Consider the following 22252-nt stretch of genomic DNA (forward strand, 5'->3'; position numbering starts at 1 on the left):
ATTTCTCTTTCCCTCTCTCTTTTTCTCTCTCTGTGTTTTTCTCTATGCTTCTCTCTCTCTCTCTCTCTCTCTCTCTCTCTCTCTCTCTCTCTCTCTCGGTAGAGGAGGTCTGCAGGGTCACTGTAGCTCAGTCTAGGTTCCCCCTCACTCAGCCTCTGAGTGATACGGTTATAGATATGTTGACACATCTTTTGAGGATAGAAAATGAGAGAACCTGAGAGAGAAGATGACAGTGTGACATCATGTCAGACTAGCTTTAGAATGAAGTATGCACATTTGCTCTCACTAAGACAGGAACTGAAAAGAGATGAATTAGATGATGTGGAAAACTCTGAAATAAAAAGAATGTAAGTTTTGTGAATGGTAGTAGGTTTTTATTGTTTTGGTAGATAGGAGAAGTTATTTAACAAGAGGACATTGTGGGGTCTAAGACTTGGAGGGGTAGGAAAGATTTGGAACAGTCGCTGAGAGGCAGGCATGAGTAGAAATTTTATCAGACAGTACTGGCAGATAAGGTGTAATCAGATATGATGAGTCTGTATTGAAACTGATGGGCATGATTAAATTACTTTCAGTAGCCATGCTCAGGTCATTAGGAGTGGAAACAAATAAAAACTGAGATTTGGCTCCACCTGGGCTGGTAAACAAAGGCCATCAGTCTGGGGACAGGGGTAAAGAGGAAAGTCTTTTCTGGTGTAGATATGAATACAAATGAAATGAACAACCTCAAAGTACAGAGTGGCCAGGGAGACAAATATTGCTAAAGAAAGTTGATAGACAGGAAAACAGGGGGTTACTAAGTAACCAGTGGACACAGAAGAAGAAATTCTAGGTTGAGAGAGCAAGAGGGATAGTTGAAAAGGTCAGGCTAGAGAACTTAATAGCTGAAGACTTTGGAGACAAAACAAACACATTCTGGGTATAGAATACCTAGTTGTGACCCTGCCACTGAGAAGCAAAGCCCTCAGGAACTGAGGTGGGTGTGAAGCTGAACAGAAGGCCTGCAAGCAGATATGGGACGGAACAGTCATTCACAAGGATGCTGAAGCTCCTGAGGGGACGCAGATCGCCTAATGTAGGTAGAAAAGCCATTGATTAACCTGCCTGGGGGAAGTGGAAACTGCCTTGCTTCTGGATATTTGGGAAAATGTGCTAGACCTGAACAGCCCTGCCTTAGGACCATTGATGGGAATAGATAGTGGTGTGGAGGCTGGCCTGAGATGGGAGGCAGGAATTCTCAGTGAGTTGGGTTGGAGGCAGTACCAAGATGGGGAGATGGGTGTTCTAGAGGCTAGATTGGTGGGAGCAGAGTGTTCTTCACCTGAAATGACTGGGCAGAGGGTAACATACCAGGTCAAATCCAACTGCTGTTCATGTTGGAAGTAGAAGCGAACATTGAGGCTGCAAGACAGCTAATGCCTGTGAAGTTGTGCACTTCAGAGAATCCAGTTTGTGATAATGGCCAGTGGCCTGTCTGGGTTGTGAGATAGAAAACTGAACTGGGGTTGGCTTAAACTTGTTGAAGGCTAACTTTTTTTTTTTCCAACAACGATCAGTATTAGGAATCTTCTTTCTTTCTTTCTTTCTTTTTTCTTTCTTTTTTTCTTTTTTTCTTTCTTTTTTTCTTTCTTTCTTTCTTTCTTTCTTTCTTTCTTTCTTTCTTTCTTTCTTTCTTTCTTTCTTTCCTTTCTTTCTTTCTTTCTTTCTTTCCTTTCTTTCTTTCTTTCTTTCTTTCCTTTCTTTTTGGTCTTTTTATTAGTCTATATTAATTGTGTGTAATGGGTCTCATATGACATCTTCATATGTGTCTGTAATCTAATTTGATCATATTTCCCCCATTACCCTCTCTTGCCTCACTTCTGATTGCTTTCTTACCATTGTGCACTTTGATGTCCCCTTTTATGATCCAGTGAGTTTTTCAAAAACTTTTCATACTTTGGTCCAGTGGATCTCCCCCATACCTAGTCTCATTCCTTTTCCTATCCCCGCCCTTCCTGTAAACTTCCCTTTTCCCTTGACACGGTTTCAGTTGTACTTTATACCAGGTACACATTTGACTTTATGTAGTTATATAAAATCTAGGTCCCAAACTGAGAGACAAAATGTATGTTTAATATGATTATTTCCAGCTCTTACAAGTGACATAACTTTGTTCTTGTTTATGGCTGAAAAACTTTCCATTGTGTATATGTACACTTTTTAAAATTTTAATCCATTTGTCAAACGGCAGATACCTACTTTGGTTCCCTGACTTAGCTATTGTGAACAGAGCTGCAGTGAATGCAAATGTGGTGTGTGGATGCAAAGCCTGTTCTTTTTGAGTTCAGGGCTAGAATAGTCTTTCTTCATGACAAGGATAAGGCAGGGATATCAACGAAGAGCTTAAAAGGTGGAAACAACCAGGGGCCGTAAAAGCTTTATTATCAGTGAACTGTCGTTAATTAAACAGCCTTGGGTTTCCAATTAAAACTTGAGCATGTCCAACCCAAATGTCCACTTGAAATGTTAGCATGACCAATGCAAATAGCGGCGTGACTAATTAGGATGGCTATTGGAACAAATTACAGCACTGTCCTCATCAGTGGCAACATTGGTGTGACTAATTACAACCTGGGAGTTTAAATGGTTGGGGATCTTTGACAGTAGTGACAGCAGAAGAAAACCTAGACACATTGTAAGGCTCTTTAAATGTTCACCAAAGCAGTGTCTGGAATGCTGATTCCCAGACAGAAGTTCATGGGTATCATCCTAAGATCACTGGGCAGCCCACAGAGATTGTGCTTTCAGTTGTCATGTTCCTAGGTGTTGGCCTCTAGTCAGTGTTTAAAACAGATGAAGTCTTACATACACTACCCCCCTTTGCCCTTAGATCTCAGCACAACAAAGTAGTTGTCTTTCTGGATTTTACCTTGTGGAGTTGTCCTTTTGTCCCTGTGCATAGGAAGCTGCATCTACATGTTGTGGTTCATCCCCAGTTGTTTATACTAACTTATTAGTTTCCTACTAACTCTGCCTTCAGTATCTCCTCTTACCTTTTTTAACTTTTATGATTTCTTTTGTGTATACGGTGTCCCTGTGTGTGTATGCACACACATGCACCATGATATATATCTCACATGCTATGACATATATGTGGAGGTCATAAAAAAAGTTTCAGGTGTTATTTCTTGCCTTCTACTTTGTTTGAGACAACTCGCATGGCCTGTGTACATCAGACTAGGTAGTATGCCAACATTCATGTATTCTTCTGTGTCTGCAGCCCATTTCACCATAGTAGCATCAGGATTATAGACATTTGCTACTATGCCCACCAACCTATGACATAGGTTCTAGGGATCTGAACTCAGGTTCCCACATTTACATGGCAAGCCCTTTACACATTGAGCCATTTCCCTAGCCTTTGTTAGATTTTTGAACCAGGGTTATCTAGTTTGAAAACTGCCTTAAGTTAGTTTTAGAACAAAGCATATAGATTCAAGGATGGAGAGACTCAGAGAACCAGATGTAGAAAGGGAGGGATATGGGAAGAGGGAAGGGGGTGTGGAAGAGAGTATGTGATAAATAAGGAAGATTCTGACCATCTTATGAACTTCACATACTCAAATCCAGGAGAACTCATCATCTTGGTGTATCCTGCCTCCTCCACCCAGGGGAAGAACTGCTTAGGGTGCTTTCCAGCCTGCTTGGCCTCAGCAACTGAGGTCTGTGGATAGTATGTGTTCAGTGAAACAATGGCAGGCCAAGTGGACACTTCCTGGGCTCAGGGAATATTTTTTGACTGCCCTTTTCAACATTTTATTATTTCTCTTTAAATTCTTTGATTCACAACATTCCCCTTCCCACCACAGCTTGGAAAACAGGATGATACAGCCAACAGAAATGAATTCTAAAGTCAAATAGACTGTGATTGACGTTATGTTCTTAGCTAGCAGATTTGCTTATTCTCCCTGGCCCTGTTTCTCATCTGTAAAATTCAGATTCCAATGTTTGCTGCCAAATCCCTGGGGAGGTGTGTTTAGGAGAATGTGTACAAAAGCAGCCAGCAGTGTCTGGTGCAGAGAAGGCACTCAGCAGACCTGAGTTTGTCATTAACTTGGACATCTCATCTGATTCCTTGTCACCAAGCATCCTATGTGTCTAATGCTGTAGTGTTCTGGCTTCTGTCCTGTCATCCAGCCTCAAGTCTGGCTGACCAGGAAAAGGCTGTTTCCCTGGCCTCGGGCTCAAGAGGCCTTCTAGACACCTAGTTAATTCAGCTAGTTTGTAGCTCGGATTCATCAAGGACTGGTGGCCTTTAGTGAAGCATCTATTCCTAGTCAAACTCCCTTTCCTCTGATTTGGTTCATGATGGCATGATTTGGTGTCTCAGAGATCAGATCATCAGTCTGTGTGCTGGGGTTGGGTTGCCTGAGATGATACTCGATGTTCAAACCATGCAGGAGGTTGTTTCTTCTTCAGTTGCTCTTCTGGTTACCATGTATGTTCTCAGGCCTGCATGGATAAGGGCCTACCATAACCAAGATTTTAGCCATCAAAACATCACCATTTGCTGATGGAAAACATACTGCCATGTACCTCTGAAAAGACTTCTGGTTCTTCATAATTCCACAGCAGTTGTCCTGCCTGTATCCTTTGTTGCGTCCTCTTGCTTAATAAGTGTGTGTGTTAATGGCAGGCTTGGTATCCAGGAACTGGGGTATTTGGTTGTCTGCTGCTGTTCTAGTGACAACAGGAATAGAAATAATGAACTTGGTCATTCCACAATAAGTAGAGAATAACCTTTTCTACATCCCATAGTAGCTACTTGTAATTTTGATATTGTTCAGGAAAGAGCCATCTCACTGGACCACTTGTAGGAATCCACTTTATACTCTGACTTCTCTGGATTTATTGTAATAATGTCTTACTTTGAGATTTGTTGAGACAAGTCTGATCCTTGATTGTACCCAAGAGCTGGTCTAGAAATTCAAAAACTGTGTTGTCAGCAGGAATTCATATTCATTTGTTCTGTTGCTGCTTCGCCTTGAAAACAGAGATGGAAAATGTTCATCTTTTGAAAGTGCCTATTCATTTTCTCTGAAAATAATTAATAATAGTTACTATGGAGAATTTTTTTTTTTGAGAAATGTCTTTCAAAGATGCTGGGTTATGTCAGGGGTTGTGCTGTCCCCAAATAACCTAGGGCCAGCCAGACCTCTCCCTAACAGATCTGTGACTGCTATGCAGTAGTTCCAGCCCTCAGCTGTGACACAGTGTAGATGTTGTCTCATGTGCTATGGACAGAACTGCTTCTGGTCTTGTTGCCATGGCGGCCTATGATGCTGAGATCCATTTTTGCCTACAGGAGCTGCTAAGTCGCACATCTCTAGAGACTCAGAAGTTGGATCTCATGACTGAAGTGTCTGAGCTGAAGCTCAAGCTGGTTGGTATGGAGAAAGAGCAGAAAGAACAAGAGGAAAAACAGAGAAAAGCAGAGGTGAGTGTGATGCACCATATTGGGGTTGGGTGGGGTTGGGGCCCATGTTGCACTAGGCTTCTAGGCCATCTGGCCAACTGCAGTCCCAGCAGTTACTGGGTACCAGGAATATTCATGCACTAGAGACACAATGATCTGTTTAATACCAAGTTATCAGGTTTTGCTGTCATTGCACATTTCAGCAATGCCCAAACCACTCAGTTTTGGCTTTAAGGCTCTATCCTCAAACTGCTGACAGGGATGGAAAGGGAAGCAGTTGAGAGCGAAGGATCAGACACATGTGGAGAGACACAAGATGTCTTTTGTGAAAACTAAGGTAATGACAACAACAGGAAGGAAGCTACCTCCCAGAAGGCATGAGATAGTTTTCATTGCCCACACTCCCCAAGTCTGTGTGCTTTTTTTTCTTTCCTCTTGATGGGCTGTGTGGGTGAGTCCACATTCAGGCCATCTCTGAAAGAATACTTGCTTTTTTCATTTTGTTCTTCAGATTCCATATATCATGGGCTAGAACATGCCAGCATCTATTTTGGATAGAGTTCAGAGAGTTTTAAGCGCAGAACACCTCTTTCCAAGGAGCAGTGTGTTTTAACTTAGATAATTGCCTTCATGTTTTATGTTCACACTTGGCATTGTAATTCATGGAAGAAGGGAGTTCTACATGTAGGAAAACCTTGGTTTGTTTACTAACTGATCTATTCATTAGCTCTCTGGATCTCAACAAATTAGTTATATAATTTGTATGAACATCAGTTTCTTTATAAAAATAGTTAATTAATGTGCTAAAGGCCAATTAAATCACAGATGTTGAGTGTTATCATAGCATTTTGCATTTTGTAAAAACTTGATTTATATTCAGTTCCCTCTATTTATCCCTCTCAAAAAGTCAAAAGATGGAAATTGGTCCTTTCTGGGAAGTGCTAACATTATTTACATTGACATGCCATGCTTTTCTGAGTCGATAATAGAGCTTGGACCACTTACAGTATTCCAGGGGATGTTCCTTGCATTGATTTTGAGAGCATGTTTCTCAGTAAGCTGTGTAGTGGCCAAAGAAAGAGACCTGTAGTAAGCTGTATACAGGAGCTCCTATGGAGAGTGGAGGTTGTTGGATCTCATCTCTGTCTTTGAGTCATACTCGGATATTCCCTAGCTTTGACCTCCTGGCCATTAATTTAACTCCCAAATATCTAATTCTTTTTTGCTTATTTATTTCTATAAGATGGTAGTAATGCTTGCTCTTTCTTGAGTCATTCTGAGGACTGAAGGAGAACTTGTGTATGCGGCCCTTAGCTTAGTGTAGACCATGTAGTAGTAGCTAGCTTTTATTGATTGTATTACTCACGTTGACAATGGAAAGGTAGACTATGACACATTTTTCACATGCTGAAAAGTTCACCTAGACTGAAAGCTGATCTTTGTGGACTCTTCATTGTTTGCAGAGAAACAGTCAAATCTCCTGGGTTAGTCATTTTATCAGTGTTCCAGGGTATATAATATATATGAGCATGCATTAGGGCTCAGAGGCGGAACTCAATGAGCTCTGGGAAGTGTGTACATTGTCAGAGACTCAATTTAAAATGATTAAGGAAAAAAGGGGGGGTAGGGGAAGAGGAGAGAAAGGAGTTGATAGAAGACACAACTTAAGAAGTCTAAGGCTAGAGTACAGCATGATTAGAACCAGACAATCTCAGCGTGCATCTAAAAGCCCATTTTAGGGCAGTCCTTGATTCTCTGTTTGCCTTGTTCTCAGGAAGGCTGACCCCTTCATGTCAAATGTAGTCATCCATAGCTCTAGACTGACATCTATAGAGATTCTTTCTTTTTTTTTTTTTTTTATGGAGATCAAATAAATTTTATTTTTATGTTTTTTATTAGTTACATTTTATTAACTCTGTATCCCAGCCATGTCCCGATCCCTCATTCCCTCCCAGTCCCTCCCTCCCTCCCTCCCTCATCTCCACTGTGCCCCTTTCCAAGTCCACTGATAGGGGGGACCTCCTCCCCATTCATCTGATCCTGTTTTATCAGGTATCTTCAGGACTGGCTGCAAAGCCCTCCTCTGTGGCCTAACAGGACTGCTCCTCCCTTCGGGGGTGGGGAGACTGAAGAGCCAGTCATTGAGTTCCTGTTAGAAATAGTCCTTGTTCCCCTCACTTTGGGAAACCAATTAGAGATTCTTTCTTAAAGATTCCAGCAAAAGCTGTAAGGCCATTGTGGGTTTCATGCCTGACTGCGCCTGGCTCTCCAGGGATAACAACACTTGGAGTGTGTGAGTGTGAAAGTCAGTCTATCTGTGAAAAAAATGCAGAATTAGTGTGGAGCTAGGTAACCCAGTTCCTTTTTGAGAATTTCAGAAGGAGATGCATTTCCCCTTCTATGATACTGGGGAGGAAGCCACCTCCCCAGTAGCTTGTTTTCTTCTCTGTAAGATTGTTTTTAAATCCAAGTTTGGGGTGATTTTCCATCAGGCTGTTCATGCATGAGGCAAGCTCCTGGCCTCCATCCTACAAGATCACTGCCCTTCAAATATTTGCCAGTACAAATATTAGGTTTCCATGTGGAGGAATGTTGTAGGCTGTTCAAACCTGTGAGAGGCAGTGAGCAACCACGTGACCTGAAACACATTCCTCCTTATCGTAACTGAACATACTCTGCTGATTGGCCCAGGATCTCAGCCTCTGTTGGTAGCTATCTGGAGCACCAGTGGCTGAATACCATGAGTGCCGCTTAAACCTTATTGCTGTCATGTGATGGAAATGTTTGAGTGAGAACATTTTGCTAGATCAGGTCACTTGTGGTTGGAATTACGTGAATAAAGGGAATGCTTGATCTGTTTCTATACTACACCATTTTTTTTTTTAACCAGTGAGTACTTGTGCCTAAGGCTGAGTGTGGTTTAGCAAAGGCAAGACTTCGTTTTTCTTTTTGAGATAGCCAGATGGTAACATTTCTGATAGTTAACTTTGTGTCACTGTGTTAGACACTTTTTCTTGTTGCAGTGACAAAATCCCCAGTAGAAACAAGAAGGGGGAAAAAGTTTATTATTATTGTCATCATTGTTTTATTATCAACATATCATCATCATCATCATATTTACTTTTGAGGCAGAGTTTCTCCGTATAGCCCTGCCTCTTCTGGAACTCACTTTGTGGACCAGGCTGTCTTAGAACTCAGAAACCTCCCTGTTCCTGCCTACCTAGTGCTGGTATTAAAGGCGTGCACCACCATACCTGGCTTGTTATTTATCTTTGACTCATGTTTAAGCAATACAGTATGCTATGGTAAGAAAAGCATGGTCAGTAGGACTCCACCCATGGTAGTAGGATCTAAAGGCATGGCTTATTACTTATCATTAGATCAGGAAATGGAAAGAGCTCTGATTAGAATGAGGCTGGGTTCAGTCCTAAGTGACCTGCTTACTCCAGCCAGACTTCACCTCCTAAATGTTCTAGAGCCCCCCCCAAGACAGTGCCATCAGGTAGAGACTGGTATAAACATGTGAGTCCATGAGGGTCCTTCCACATGCAAACTCTGACAATTACCATGGCAAATAGGCATGCAAATAAATTGGAAGAAGGCAGATTTATAGGCTCAGTGTTTCAGGAGTTCCAGGATGGCTTTACTGCAGTGAGGCAGAACACTGACAGTAGGAGCATGTGACAGAGAAGGCTGTTCAAGTCATGGCAGCTAAGGAGTATAGAGAAACAGGAAAGGGTTGAAGCAAGATACACCTCTAAAGTCATGCCTCCGTTGACACACTTTCTCTAACCTAGCCCCACCTCCTATGACTTCCCTTTTTTACCATGAAAGTATAAACCCATCAGTGAGATAATCAGTGAAGTTATAGCCCTCATGATCAAGTCACCTCCCCCAAAATTCCATCAGCAAAGTCTTTAATACATGAGCCTTCCCGAGTGAGGTGTTTCACATTGAAGCTTAACACTTCTCTCTGCAGCTTGGCCATTGTCCTCAGATTCAATTTTTGTTTCAAGGAAAATAGGGTCAGTTTTTAATAGGATCACTGCACACTATTCTGATCATACCCTAAGTCATTGTGGCTTCAGTCAGTGCCCTGCTGCTTGTGCTTGAGTTGTACAGATGGTACTGGGGGCCAGTCTGTGAGACCTCGGGCCTTGGAAGTACAAGCCTTTTCAAGGATTAGGTCTGTAGTGGTACATGTGAGAAGTGGGTGAATACAGATGTTTGCTTTAGTTTTCCTCATTAGCCTTTTACATCCTTCCTGGGTCATTTCAAGCTCCCCAGGACTGAATATTAGATTTACTTCTGAAAGGCAGGATTGTAGTAGAGTGACTGACATGGGAAGTAAATACCAAATGAGAGGATGGAACGTGAAAGAAACCCTTGGTGGTACCCTAGAACACATCCATCAGAAGGGTCCTTTAGAAGGATTCTCTCTGAGCCAGTCTGACTCCCTCTGCACTAGGATTATGGGGTGTGAGAGTGGGGCACAGGTGGATCCCACTGTGCTATGAGCAGTTGTCAGGGACAGAGAGCTAGGACAGACTGTGGTGTCAGCTCGGTGAATCAAGAACTAGAAGTAATTTTCAGGGTTTTCTTGTAGAGCAACGGTGCCTCGCAACATACAGTTTTCTTCCTGTGCTCTGTACCTGGGAAGGAAGAAATTCTGATTTCTGAACTAGAGCAGCCAGAATGATGAACTTGGACCTCAGAGCAAGTATAGGGAGGACTGTATTTGCCGAGAGCTGAACTGGCCTGCTGAGAAGAGTTTTAATATTTTTGTTTCATTGATTTACCTTTTTGTTCTTTTAATATTTATTTATTTATTTATTTATTTGTATGTATATGAGTGCTCTATCTACATGTACACCTACATGCCAGAAGAGGGCATCAGATCTAGTTATAGATGGTTGTGAGCCACCATGTGGTTGCTGGGAATTGAACTCAGGACCTCTGGAAGAGCAGACAGCGCTCTTAACTGCTGAGCCAGCTCCCCAGCCCTTAGTTTACCTTTTCATGTATATGAAGGAAACTTTAAAAAAAAAAAAGTTCATAAGGGTGAATAACAACAGATGTCATATACTTGTCCTCCAGCTGGCTGGCAGAAACCAGTGCTATCAGTTTGTCTTGTATTCTTCCAGAGTTATCTTACGTAAGGACACACACACACACACACACACACACACACACACACACACCATGTTCATGAACACAGAATACAGACACACTCACTTTTATTTTCATACTTTTCTTTCTTTTTAATTTTTATTTTATTTTATTTTTTCACACAGACTGTGACTGTCCTCAAACTCACTTTGTAAACCAGGCTGGCCTCAAATTCAGAGATCCAACGGCTTCTGCCTCCCAAGTACTAGGATAAAAGGAATAATCTTACACTTCTTTCCATGGCAAGAATAGTAAATGTAAACCATTCTTCATTTATATTTATGTCTGCATATTTTCTGACATCTCTCTATGCCCCCTGTAGTTAACAGAGTTCTTTGATGGACATTTAAATTGCTTCCAAGTTTGTGCTGTTCTGTGCAGTGTTGTAGTAATTGTGTACATGTGTGAGCTCTCACAATGGAGCAGATGAATCAGGAGCATCAGTACTTGAAATGTTGACATAGTTCCAAATCTCCCTCTATAGAAAATATAGGTTATACACCCATCAGCAATGTTTGCTAGGAGAGGGCCAGGCCACTATGAAGCTGAGCATGAAGGAAGAGAGGGAGAGAGAACTAAGAATAATTGTGAACAAGTTTAACAGGTGAGAACAGACGATGGTTATGGCAGGTGCTGCATAGCTGCACAGAGACAGAGCCCTGAGAAGGGGAGTGGATATTTGGCAAAGCAGGGTGTGTCTACAGAGTCAGCTGAGAGTACAATACAGGGCAGCAATTACGAACTCATAAATGTCACCTGCACTTCATGACTGGCAGCCCAAGGATGCAACAGTGCTGCCAAAGGCTCTGCCCCATAGCAGAGAAAAAGACGGGGACTAGAGGAAGTGGCCAGCCCTGGAGTTGGAGTGTTAAGTTTCAATGCCAGGTCTGAGGACAGAGACACACAAACCAAAAGCACGTGGTTAGGGAAGTGGCCCAGCAGACCTGGAGGGAACCACACAGTCCTGCTACAGCGGAGGGAGGAAAGCAGGTGTGTACCGGACCTCTAACCTACATTTCTGTAGGTTAGAGACAGAAACAGACAAAATGAACAGAAGTGGAGGGATGGGAGCAGCAGCTGTCTGGGTCTTAAAAGTCCTGAGCCAAAGCTGATTTGATTCAAATGTGTTTGATTGTTTTTCTCAGTTTTCTCACCCAGAGACTAGGAACAAAAACTGGGAAAACTTGATTTCAGTTTTGAAGTAAAGGGGAGACAAATTAATATAGTAAAGTGGTGGGGGTGTGAGAGTAACTGTTATCCAGAAATTCATGAAACTGATCAAGGGCAGAGCTAGCTAGGCAGGGTACTCTGAAAAGTTGAGCGATGAAAAGCCTGGGAACTCTCCAGAGAAGACAACACAGTCATCCTGTGCTGGTGAGAAAAAAGGCAGTTCTGACTGAACCGTTTCCCACGCAGTATCAGTGAGAAGAAAGGGCCTAGCATAGCCAGCCCCAAGGGAAACTGGCCATGGAAAAGATGGAAAGAGCATTTACTAAGGACAAAAGCACACCTGTCTGAACCATAGGAGGAAGGACACCCCCCAAACAAGGGACAATGCTGAGAACAATAGCCTTTTAAAAGAAAGGTTCATTTTTTTTTAGCTAGAAGAAAGTGAAAGTGGACTTGATTCTCGAAATGCCTCTCATAGGTGCAAAGAATTGGGACAGTAGTCCCACACTGGATGCTGCAAGTGAGGTTTTTGTTGTTGATTCTGTTTCTTCTGCCTTCAGTGCTAGGGAGCTAACACCAGACCTTGCGCATGCTAGGTAAGTGCTGTACCTCAGAGCTTCAGCTCTATCACTGTATGTGAGCTTTAAGGAATGGGAAACTAAGTGAATTTGGGAAATCTGGAAATGAACCATTCTCTTCTTAATCTCAAACTGGCAGAAAGGAAGGAAGGAGGGTGAGGTGGGTCCTGTGAAGTGAGAGGGAAGCATCTGATGGATCTGAGAAGCTTGAAAACAAAGTAGGGACTCACAGGCCAGTAAGATGTGTCAGTGGATGAAGGTGCTCACTGCAAGCGTGGCAGCCTACCTCTGAACTCTGGAACCCAGCCTCAAAGTTGAAGGGAGAGAACCAATTCCTCTAAGTTGTCTGCTGGCTTTTGATACCAGCATCTTGGCACATTCCTATCCATACACAAACACACAATAACTAATTTTTTTTAAACTTTACAAAGATCAGGCCACATCTGAAGCTGGGGAGATAGCTCTGTCAGGAGGGCCTGAGTTTGATTCTCAGAAGTTACAAACAAAAATACTGGGTATGGTGGAATGCAGTTGTAATCCCAAGGAGAGATTCTCTGGAGCTCACTGGCTAGCCAGCCTTCCCTAATTAGTGAGTTCCAGACTAGTGAGAAATCAAGTCTCAAAATATGGTGGGCAATGACAGCCAAGGTTGTCCTTTGGCCTACACACACACACACACACACACACACACACACGCATACACACACACACTCACAGTCATGCATCCATGCACACATATACTCATGCAAGCACAAACAGAATAAGGTATAAGTTTTATCAGGTTTACCTCTTTGGCTTTTCTGCAATTGGTCTGTCCTGATAGACCAGGAACACCCATACTTTAAGGCAGTGCTACAAAAAATGTTGCTTGAACATATTTTGGCAAAGAATGTAGGCTGGATGTTAAAATAAGCCTATTATTATCAGAATGGGATTAAAGTTGGGGATGCATTATCATGCATAAGCATAGTATATGTTGTAGACTCACCTGTAAGCAGGTGTTGATATGTTTGGATGTGTGGGAGGATATTGGCACGGATGCAGGTGTGTGTAGTGTGCTTTGTGTCAGTTATCAACCTCTACTGTTGCTTCTGCTTTGGTGAGGGGATCTGCCAGACTGTACCTCAGCTGTTGACTTAGAAGAATAGCCATCTGTCTAGTTTGGCACAAACTTCAAGACAGGTCCAACGATGGAGCAGGCCTCAGGAAAAACAAACAAAAAGTATCAGAGATGCACTTGGCCATGGACTGGGGGCCACCCTCCCCTCCCCCATTGTGCTCACCCTCTGTACACTTCCCTTCCTCCTCAGCTGTTTTCCCAAGGTGGTCTGCATCTGATGGTGACTGACTTGAGTGCTTTTCTCTCCTCTTCCTCCCCACAGTCAGTTCTGAATGTGATCAGTGAGCTGCAGGAACAGATGTGTAGACTGCAGTTGGACATCCACAGGCAGATTCAAGAGCGCCTGTTACTCGGTAGGGCCCACCCTGAGGAGGTGGTGGCCGGGGACCATGAGGCCAAGCCCCAGACCTGCAGCCAGGACTGTGCCCCTTGTGAGGGGTCACCTGTAGGAACCATACTTAAGTATATCGGAGCATGTGTGTGTGATGTCTCAGTGGTGGAAGGCTGGGGTTTCTCCTAACCAGAACTGTGTGCAGTGGCTTCGCATGGATCTGCTGTGACCTCAGGGCAGAACATGGCCTCACACAAACCTCTGTTGATGTGAGGTGGGCTCTGGGACTCTCATCAAGCAAAGTTTGAGCAGGTGAGAATAGCCCTCAGAAGGTCACATTTCCCTATCTTTAGGAATAGGATCAAGGTGTGTTGTAGGCTCTAAGTGATGGGGGATTTGCGCCAAAGAAAAACTCAGGATTCTCTTTTCCCAGTGTACAATCCAGACACTTGTCCCTCCCCCTGGACTGGGTGTTTAATGAAGCTTTAAACACCATGAAGAATTGTAAGATTCTCCTTTAAACAGCATCATAGGAAAAATCCTTTCAAACCCCATGTTTAGAGATGTTTAGCCCCACCCCTTCCCCAGGGAGTAACCACAGCAGCATAAGTTTTTTTTTCATTTGTTATGAACAACTAAGTCATCACCTGAATTTCTAGGAAAAAAATAACGCAAACAGTATAGTCACAGTTTAGAGAGTTCATGACCTTTGGGTCATATGCCAAAGAAGTCACAAGCAGCTAGAGAGCAGTAACCTGTGCTTTCTTGATTCTGCCTCCAGTAGGCATGGTGGCTTCTCAGAGCAAACTGAGCAGCTCTGCTAAGACAGAAGCAGGACAGACAGACTCTTTCTTCCTGCTTGGCATTGGAACAGCTTAGGCAGGGCCAATGATATTACTAGAAAATGATTATGAATCTCTGGCAAGTCCAAATATGCAACCAAAAGTCTTGAAGATCCCAATGATGAAGATGAAGGCCACAGTTACTATAGCTTAATGGGCCTTTTCTTCAACAGGTACTAAGAAATCCTTAACTCAGTTGTAAGTCATTTTTAATAAATTATAAGATTCATGTGGAAGCAGTGTTACTTCATGGTAGATTATCTCAGAATGCAGAGATGCCTAAGCCAGTTAAATAATGACTTGAGTATCAGGTATTCATTCTTCAACAGCAGGTGCCAGGACCTGCTGGGCAAGAGGTTCACAAAGACTCCCCAGCCTTCACAGAAGACAACAGAACTAGCTACCAGCAACCCTACAGATAAACACCTGAGAGTCCTACAGAGGGGTCTAATATGATGAGGAGGTCTGGGAAGCTTTGCCTGAAAGAGGCTGAAAGATAGACAGGAGTTAACATGGTGGACAGTTAGAGAATGGTGTATGTATGGAGGTGTAAGCTGTGATGAGGGGTTGAAAAGTCTCCAGTGTGACATGTTAGAGCTGAGCTGGGGCAGGCCAGGATGGTCATGAGTTCAAGTTTAGAAGCTTCAAGAAGCAGGGGAGTGCTGTGATTAGATGGGTGAGCTAATGCCATTGTTCCTCTGGATGTTTAGCAGTGAGGTCTTTCATAGGGCCAAGGTCACAAAGGAACCATTGGAAGATACTCAGGCTATCAGCGCTCATTGCAAGACCAGAGTGTGGTGTGTTGGGAGGGAAATGAGACATTATAACAATATTTTGGATGTAACGAAGTAGTTGTTACATGAACTGATTGTTCATTAAGTAAATTTTGGTTCAAGATCACAGTGTTGGCAGAGCACATTGGTAGTACATGTTTTAACCCTCGGTGTTTGTAAGGTAAAAGCAGGATTGCAAGTTTGAAGCCAGTCTGTACTACACAGTGAGTTACAGGCCAGCCTGGGCTATGAGACTCTGTCTCAACCGAACAGAACAAACCCAACAGAGATAACATTGTTGAGTGTTGGCTCCTTTATTGAGGAAATTTTTAACCAGAGGTCCTAGAGTCAGAAGATATGAGCTTGAATTCCTGCCCCTCTTACTACCTCTACAAATGTATATGTGAAAGTTGTTTAAACATCCCTTCCCCACTTCCCATTCAGTGACATGCTGAATACTCTGATCTGCAAAGCCCTATGACCCAGCTCCCTAGTCTCATCTCCAGTGCATACTGACATCTAACCTCTACTCCACCAACACTGGGCTGTCTCACTTTCTGCCTCCTATTGAGGTTCCTTTCTGCATGCCTTCCCTGTTTCTCCTTGCTTAACCTCCTCCCCTGAATGGGACACTCATGCTGGCATCTGCAGTTTGCTCTCTGAATCTTACTGGCTGTGAAGCCTCAGAGAACTGCTGCCTCCTCCTCTGGGTTCAGCACAGAGAGAGCCCCTTGTTTCCTGCTCCTCCCTTTGCACCACCAGAGAAGTTGCCTCCCTTCAATATCTCTGCTCCTCCCACTCACAAGCTTGACCTGTCTGTTTGAGATACCTGTGCATGAGCTGGGCATGTCTCTTGGGGGTTCAGATGTCAGAGAAAGGGGAACAGAATGTAAGAATAAGGATAATTTTGAGTTTTAGGCTAGGAAGGTAGCTTGGTTTGTTAAAGTGATGAGCATAAGTTTCATCCCCATAACTCATGTTTAAAACAAACAAACAACAACAAAAAACCCATATGCAGGCCTAGCACTGTGGGGTAGATCCCTAGGGCTTGCTGGCCAGCCAGCTAGAAACCTGTCCTAAAAAAAACAAAACAAAACAAAAACCCTGCAGTGGCTGAGGAATGAGGAATGTACCCAAGGTTTTCCTCTGGCCTACACATGCTCACACAAAGGCATACATATGCACACAGCAGTTTCATTTCTTTTATGTCTGGAACTCCCTAGTCTCTGTTTTTAAAGGCTACACAGCCTTTTCTGAATCACGGACCACATTTGAAGTTCAGAGCTGCTGTCACGGAGGCTGCTGCAGCTGTTGCTGGCCCCAGCTCCCTTTGCATGAGCCTTATCCAGTGTGGAGAGTCAGTGCATGCTCTTTATCTATCACAGCTGTCATTCTCCTTCTCTGCAGGAGCTACTACAAGAGCTCAAGCACCTCAAAATCAAAGTGGAGGAGCTGGAGAACGAACGGAACCAGTACGAGTGGGAGCTGAAGGCCACTAAGGTAAGAGGCAATATGAAGCACCCATGGAGAGGGAGGGGCAGAGGTTCTGCTGGGAGGGGTACTCAGGGTTCTCTACAACAAAAGCTTAAAAATGCCCGGACTGTAGCAGGCAGATCTGATGTAAAAAAGTTCCTCATGAAAGCCTGAGAAACTGAAGTGAGAGTTGCTGAGGTACCCTAGCCATGTCTCCTTCCTCTGGCACTATCCTATTGTCCATTTTTTACTTAGCCAAGGAAGATCTTAAGTGAGTGGGTGAGCGGGCTGGCAGAGTGAGGGAGGGTGTTAGTATTTAGGCAGCCTGCTTATAGATCCCAACATTCCTCCCTTTTTGTTTTATTAAAAAGTGAGAAGCTAGGAAGGGGTGATGGTGGGGAGGACATAGGGGCAACCTTTGCTCTTCAAGCTACATTTGTTGTTGGAGGAATGTAGAGAGGAAGTTAATTAAGCAGGGTGCAAAAAGCAAAAGCAGAAAGATGAGCAGAAGAGGTGTGAAGAAGGGCAGAAGCAGACTGCCTAAATACTAACATTGAGCATCAGAATTTTGTTGGGGACATCATCTTAAACTCAGCAGTCCCTATTACTGTCAGTTTTCTTTGTTTTTAAAGATTTGTTTTATATATTTTTCTTTATGGCCCTCCCTCATCTCTTTCCTCCCTTCTCATTTCTCTCCCTCCCTCTTTCCATTTCTTCCTCAATTTCTGGTGTTGATTTATTTAAAAATATATATTGTGCTTTTTTTCCACATTTAAAAATTTATGATTTCTTAAGTTAGCAAATGCTGACATGATGTTAGAATGAATATAATCATATTCCCATGTATAAATATAACATCCTTAACCTTTTACAGATGACAAAATGGAGACTAGCGAGATTGAGTACCTCTGCCACACTCTCACAGCTAATCAGGCCTAGCCTGTCAATGAAGGGCTATTGTCTGAACACACCCAGCCTTGTGTGTGCTGGGCTTTGTTGTCATCAATTCTAAGAGCCTTGTTTTTCCAGTAGCTCAAAACTTTCCACTACGGCACTCACTCCTACAAGTCTAGCCCGGTTGAAGTCTTTGAAGTCACAAACACCACTCTTTGTTTTGAAACCAGGGAATTCTTTGCCTTTTAATTCACCCAATCTCTCCGCCTTGTCATGTGGACCTGTGAGATGCCAGCTGAGGCATCTTTAATGATTACCAGGTGTGAAACAGCTCCTGCCAGAACCCACCCAGCCCTTTGCACACTTTCCTTTTTTAGGTCGGAAAATAGTGCAGTGGGTGTGTTTGATGCTGATTTTGCTGGTAAGGAACATGGCACTTCAAGTGACCAAGGCGAGGTTCAGGCCTTGGCCTCCCCTTTCTGTGCTTTCCTGCTCCTTCCTCCAGTGGCATCTTCTCCACCTGAACTCCTTCCTGTGTTTGTGAGCTGTTCAGTTTTCTGTGTAAACCTCCTCAGTCCCTAAAGGTGGCTCATCTTCAGTGCAAGCAGCAGTAGAGTGTGTCCCCTGAACTTAGTAAGACACACCCTGAAGGGATGCAAGATATCCTTTCCTGCTCTGCAGGGACCCAGAGCACCCACTCCTGCCTCACTGCCAGACTTCTGATCACCTGCAGCCTGGAACAGCAGGCCCAGAGGGTAGAGTTCTGCACAGGAGCAGACTGAGTGAGTGGGTAAAGCGCTGTATTGGAGCAGCAGTCTGGCTGATGATGTCCTGTTATGAAGCGGGGAGACTGAGGTTTGTGAGGCTCTAACTTGGAGCAGGCAGTCTGGGTAGTGGTGATTTTGCATCGGAGCAGGTGGTCTCAGGTTGGCAACTGTTATGTTTTGAATGATAACGGGCCTCCCACAGGCTCATGTATTTGAATGCCCAGCCCCTAGTTATTGGAAAAGGATTAGGAAGTGTGGCCTTGTTGGAGGAGGTGTGTCACTGGGGATGGCCTTTACGTTTTCAAAAACCCATACCAAGCCCAATCTCTCTCTTGCTCTGGCTGCTGCCTGTGGATCGGGATGCAGGGCTCTCAGCTACTGCTCCAGCGCCATGCCTGTCTTCTTTCTGTCTTGATGATAATGAATTAACTCTCTGAAACTGTAAGCAAGGCCCCAGTTAAATAATTTCTTTCATAAGAGTTGTCGTGGTGATGGTGTCTCTTCACAGCAATAGAACAGTAACTATGGCAGCACCCTTGCCTGGCCACTCATTGGCCACCTAATTTCACATGGAATCATGTACTGCTGCCGCTTTCTCCCAGTATTTTCAGGGATATTGTTTTCCCCATGGGTTCTTCTGGGACTGTGAGATCTGAAAGTGGTGAGAACAGTGGCTGCAGGGTGGGTGCTCAGTGTGATAACACTGAACAAGATCTGGCAGGCAGAAGAGTCACTAATGGGACCAGTGTTCATCTGGTTCCTTGCTGCTGTTCAGTGATTGACTTGGGCCCTACATTATATTCTGATGACCACAGTTGGAATATCCTTAGGTTCCTACCTGGCAGTGAAAGAGCAGGGTAGATGCCTTTGCTGTGTGTCCTCCTACTCAAAGCTCAGTTCTAACCCCTGTCTTGGTTTGATGGTCAGAAGAGAGCTTTTTCCCAAGGGATATGGAAAGAATTCTTACTATGATTGCAGTATTTACCAGGCCTCTAATATGTGATAAGTGTTAGACCTAGTTACCTATAATGGTTATATTATTTACTCTTCCTAAAGGGCATGAAGTAGGAGCTATTGAGCCAAGATTCAGAAAGGTGCAGTTACTTGTCTGAGGTCATCCAACTGGGACATGAGAGATTCTAGATTTGTTTGGCTACAAAGAGCCTCTTGGAGTGAGACAGAAAGAGCTTTGATTTTTTTTTTTTTAATGAGTCTGGAAAGAATGGACAACCATGCATAGTGCTGTGCGTGGAAAGAATGGACAACCATGCATAGTGCTGTGCGTGGAAAGAATGGACAACCATGCATAGTGCTGTGCGTGGAAAGAGTGGACAACCATGCATAGTGCTGTGCGTGGAAAGAATGGACAACCATGCATAGTGCTGTGCGTGGAAAGAGTGGGCAACCATGCATAGTGCTGTGTGTGAACTCATTGTGCATAGTGGAGACATGGGGGCTACTCAGTGCCGGCGCGTCTGCATGTGCGAGTATGTGTGCAGGGTGCTTATGTGCTTTCCCTTCAAAACAATATGTACTATATACACGTCAAAGCTTGAGTATACACAGTACTCATGGGCAAACATGCAACTGGAGGTTGAGCAAAAGCGTTGACTATACAAAAGGGGAGAGTGTCTAAGGAAGGAAGTCTTGGCTGATCTCAAAACTAGCTGTAAAGATTTGGTTTCCACTCTATTTCCAAGTGTACTGGAAAGGTGGAATTAAACATAATGTTACAGTGACATATCTAAGTGGGGATGTGTGTCTTGGGAGAGGAAAGACCACATGCAAAATCAACAGTCCAACTTGTGCAGCAGGGACAGAGCCATCCCACTGCATATGATCTTAGCTCCTCTGGGCTCAGTTTTCCCTGGGCCTTACAGAGCAGGGAAGAGAAAGAGATTGGTCAGATAAGAGGATACAGGAGCAAGGTGATGGCAGGCAAGTGAGTTCCTTCTACAGGGTTCTACCCAGTGGGGGGGACAGTTATCTACTCTCTCTCTCTCTCTCTCTCCCCTCTCTCTCTCCTTACCCATGTCCTTCACTCCTCTTGTCTCTTGGGGTCCAGTGGGCTCTGGGCTATGACATGAGGTATATGAGCTGGAAGTCCCTCTGACCTAGAAGGGATTCTCTGTTGCTTTTTCAGGCTGAGGTAGCCCAGCTGCAAGAACAGGTGGCCCTAAAAGATGCCGAAATCGAGCGTCTTCACAGCCAACTCTCCCGGAGTGCAGCTCTTCACAATGACCATGTAGAGCGAGGTAACTGGATAGACTGTGAAGAACACATTTTTTAAGACCCTGGGTCTATTCTTACAAGTGGCCATGAATCTGTGAATGTATGCTTGCATACGTGGGTATGAATAACATGCACATACATACATCTGTATGTATGAGCATGCACATGCGTCCTTGCCTGTAAGGCTGAGTTTTGGTGTGGGATCATTGACATGCCCACTGCACCACCACCCCCTTATCTAGAACACTCAGTGCTGAAGGCCCTCTGGAGCTTTTTTCCTAAAACCTACTGACCTCATTGGATTGAAAGGCCTTGCCTTGGTGTTACACCAAAGAAGAAGCTTAGCAGTTCATCTCTCCTGACATTTGTACAAGGCCCTGAGGTTATAGAAGCAAGCCAATTTCTTGTCATCCTTAGAGCTCTACTTAAACATCATTTCTTGGGAAGCTCTTCCTGGCCACCCAACCTCAATTAGGTGACTCTGGTCCTGTTATTCTCTAATTTAGTTAGCAGCCTCATGTTCCCAACATAGCTCATACTATACCTTAGCAGTGCTGTATTTTGGGAGATCTTGAGGTTGCCCTACTGTGAGTCCAGGATTTTATCTTCCTTAAAAAGCACCTCAGAGCCTAGCACTAAAATATCTTGTCCACTTTAAAATTGAGTTATTGAATAAGTGAAATGAGACTGCTCTTTGGGGAGTTCAACTCTTGCTGATCAAAAACAGAAGAAACCCTCAAATATTCTTCGCAACATATGTAGTATGTTTGTGGCAATTCTCCAAGGATATGGAAAGATCACACATGTCCAAGCTCCTCTTCTTGCCACCTGGATACTGAGCAGTGTCAGTCCTATGGGTTATGTGGCTCTCTAGCCTTATGGCCTCAGCTTGGACCTCCAACTAGATTGAGAACATTCTCTAGCCTTGTAACAATGTCTGAGCTTGAAAAAGAAATTGTTGACCATCAGGCTCAACCCTCCCCATCCTTTCACAAGTAACCTTCCCATGTTTAGACTGTCATTTATGCTTAGTCAGATTGGGTCTGACTAGTGCATACAGTTTTAGCAGTTATTCTCTGAAATTATCCTCCCACCCTCAGCATCTCACCCCGCCCCAGACAAACTGAGTAGCAGAGCTGATGTTGGTACCAGGAGCCTAAGACTCCACTCACTCTGAGAATGAGCTCACACGAAGTCCACACATATCCTGATACTATTTTTCATGAACTGTCAAAAAGGAAACAAACTATCTCTACTTGGGATCCCTTGTCTTTTGCTGTTCTTACACAACAACATCTCTTCCTGTTGGTTATCTCATTTTAGGCTTAAACATAAGTGCTTTTCCCCCCCTAGAATATAGAGGTCCATGCCAATTCCAAAACCTCTAAGAATCACAAATGGCCTCTTTCTCCTTCAGTCCTATTTGGGAAAAAGTCAGGCGTGTCTGC

At 43.8% G+C, this 22252-nt stretch overlaps 1 protein-coding gene across 15 annotated transcripts in view; it reads left to right on the forward strand.

The window, feature by feature from the left end:
- The window catches only part of Ppfibp2 (PPFIA binding protein 2), a 139583-nt gene that overhangs the window by 95910 nt on the left and 21421 nt on the right, over positions 1 to 22252 (forward strand). For 13 of the 15 annotated variants that reach the window (XM_060367788.1, XM_060367787.1, XM_060367789.1 and 10 more), the window contains 3 exons: positions 5345 to 5476; positions 16846 to 16938; positions 20716 to 20827. In XM_060367788.1, the coding sequence (XP_060223771.1) occupies positions 5345 to 5476; positions 16846 to 16938; positions 20716 to 20827 (337 nt within the window). Of the gene's footprint in view, positions 1 to 911; positions 1076 to 5344; positions 5477 to 16845; positions 16939 to 20715; positions 20828 to 22252 lie in introns of those variants that run through there. The other 2 variants (XM_060367799.1, XM_060367800.1) reach the window with 2 other exon arrangements.

This window comes from Meriones unguiculatus, chromosome 14 (genome assembly GCF_030254825.1).
Source record: "Meriones unguiculatus strain TT.TT164.6M chromosome 14, Bangor_MerUng_6.1, whole genome shotgun sequence".
NCBI lineage: Eukaryota > Metazoa > Chordata > Mammalia > Rodentia > Muridae > Meriones > Meriones unguiculatus.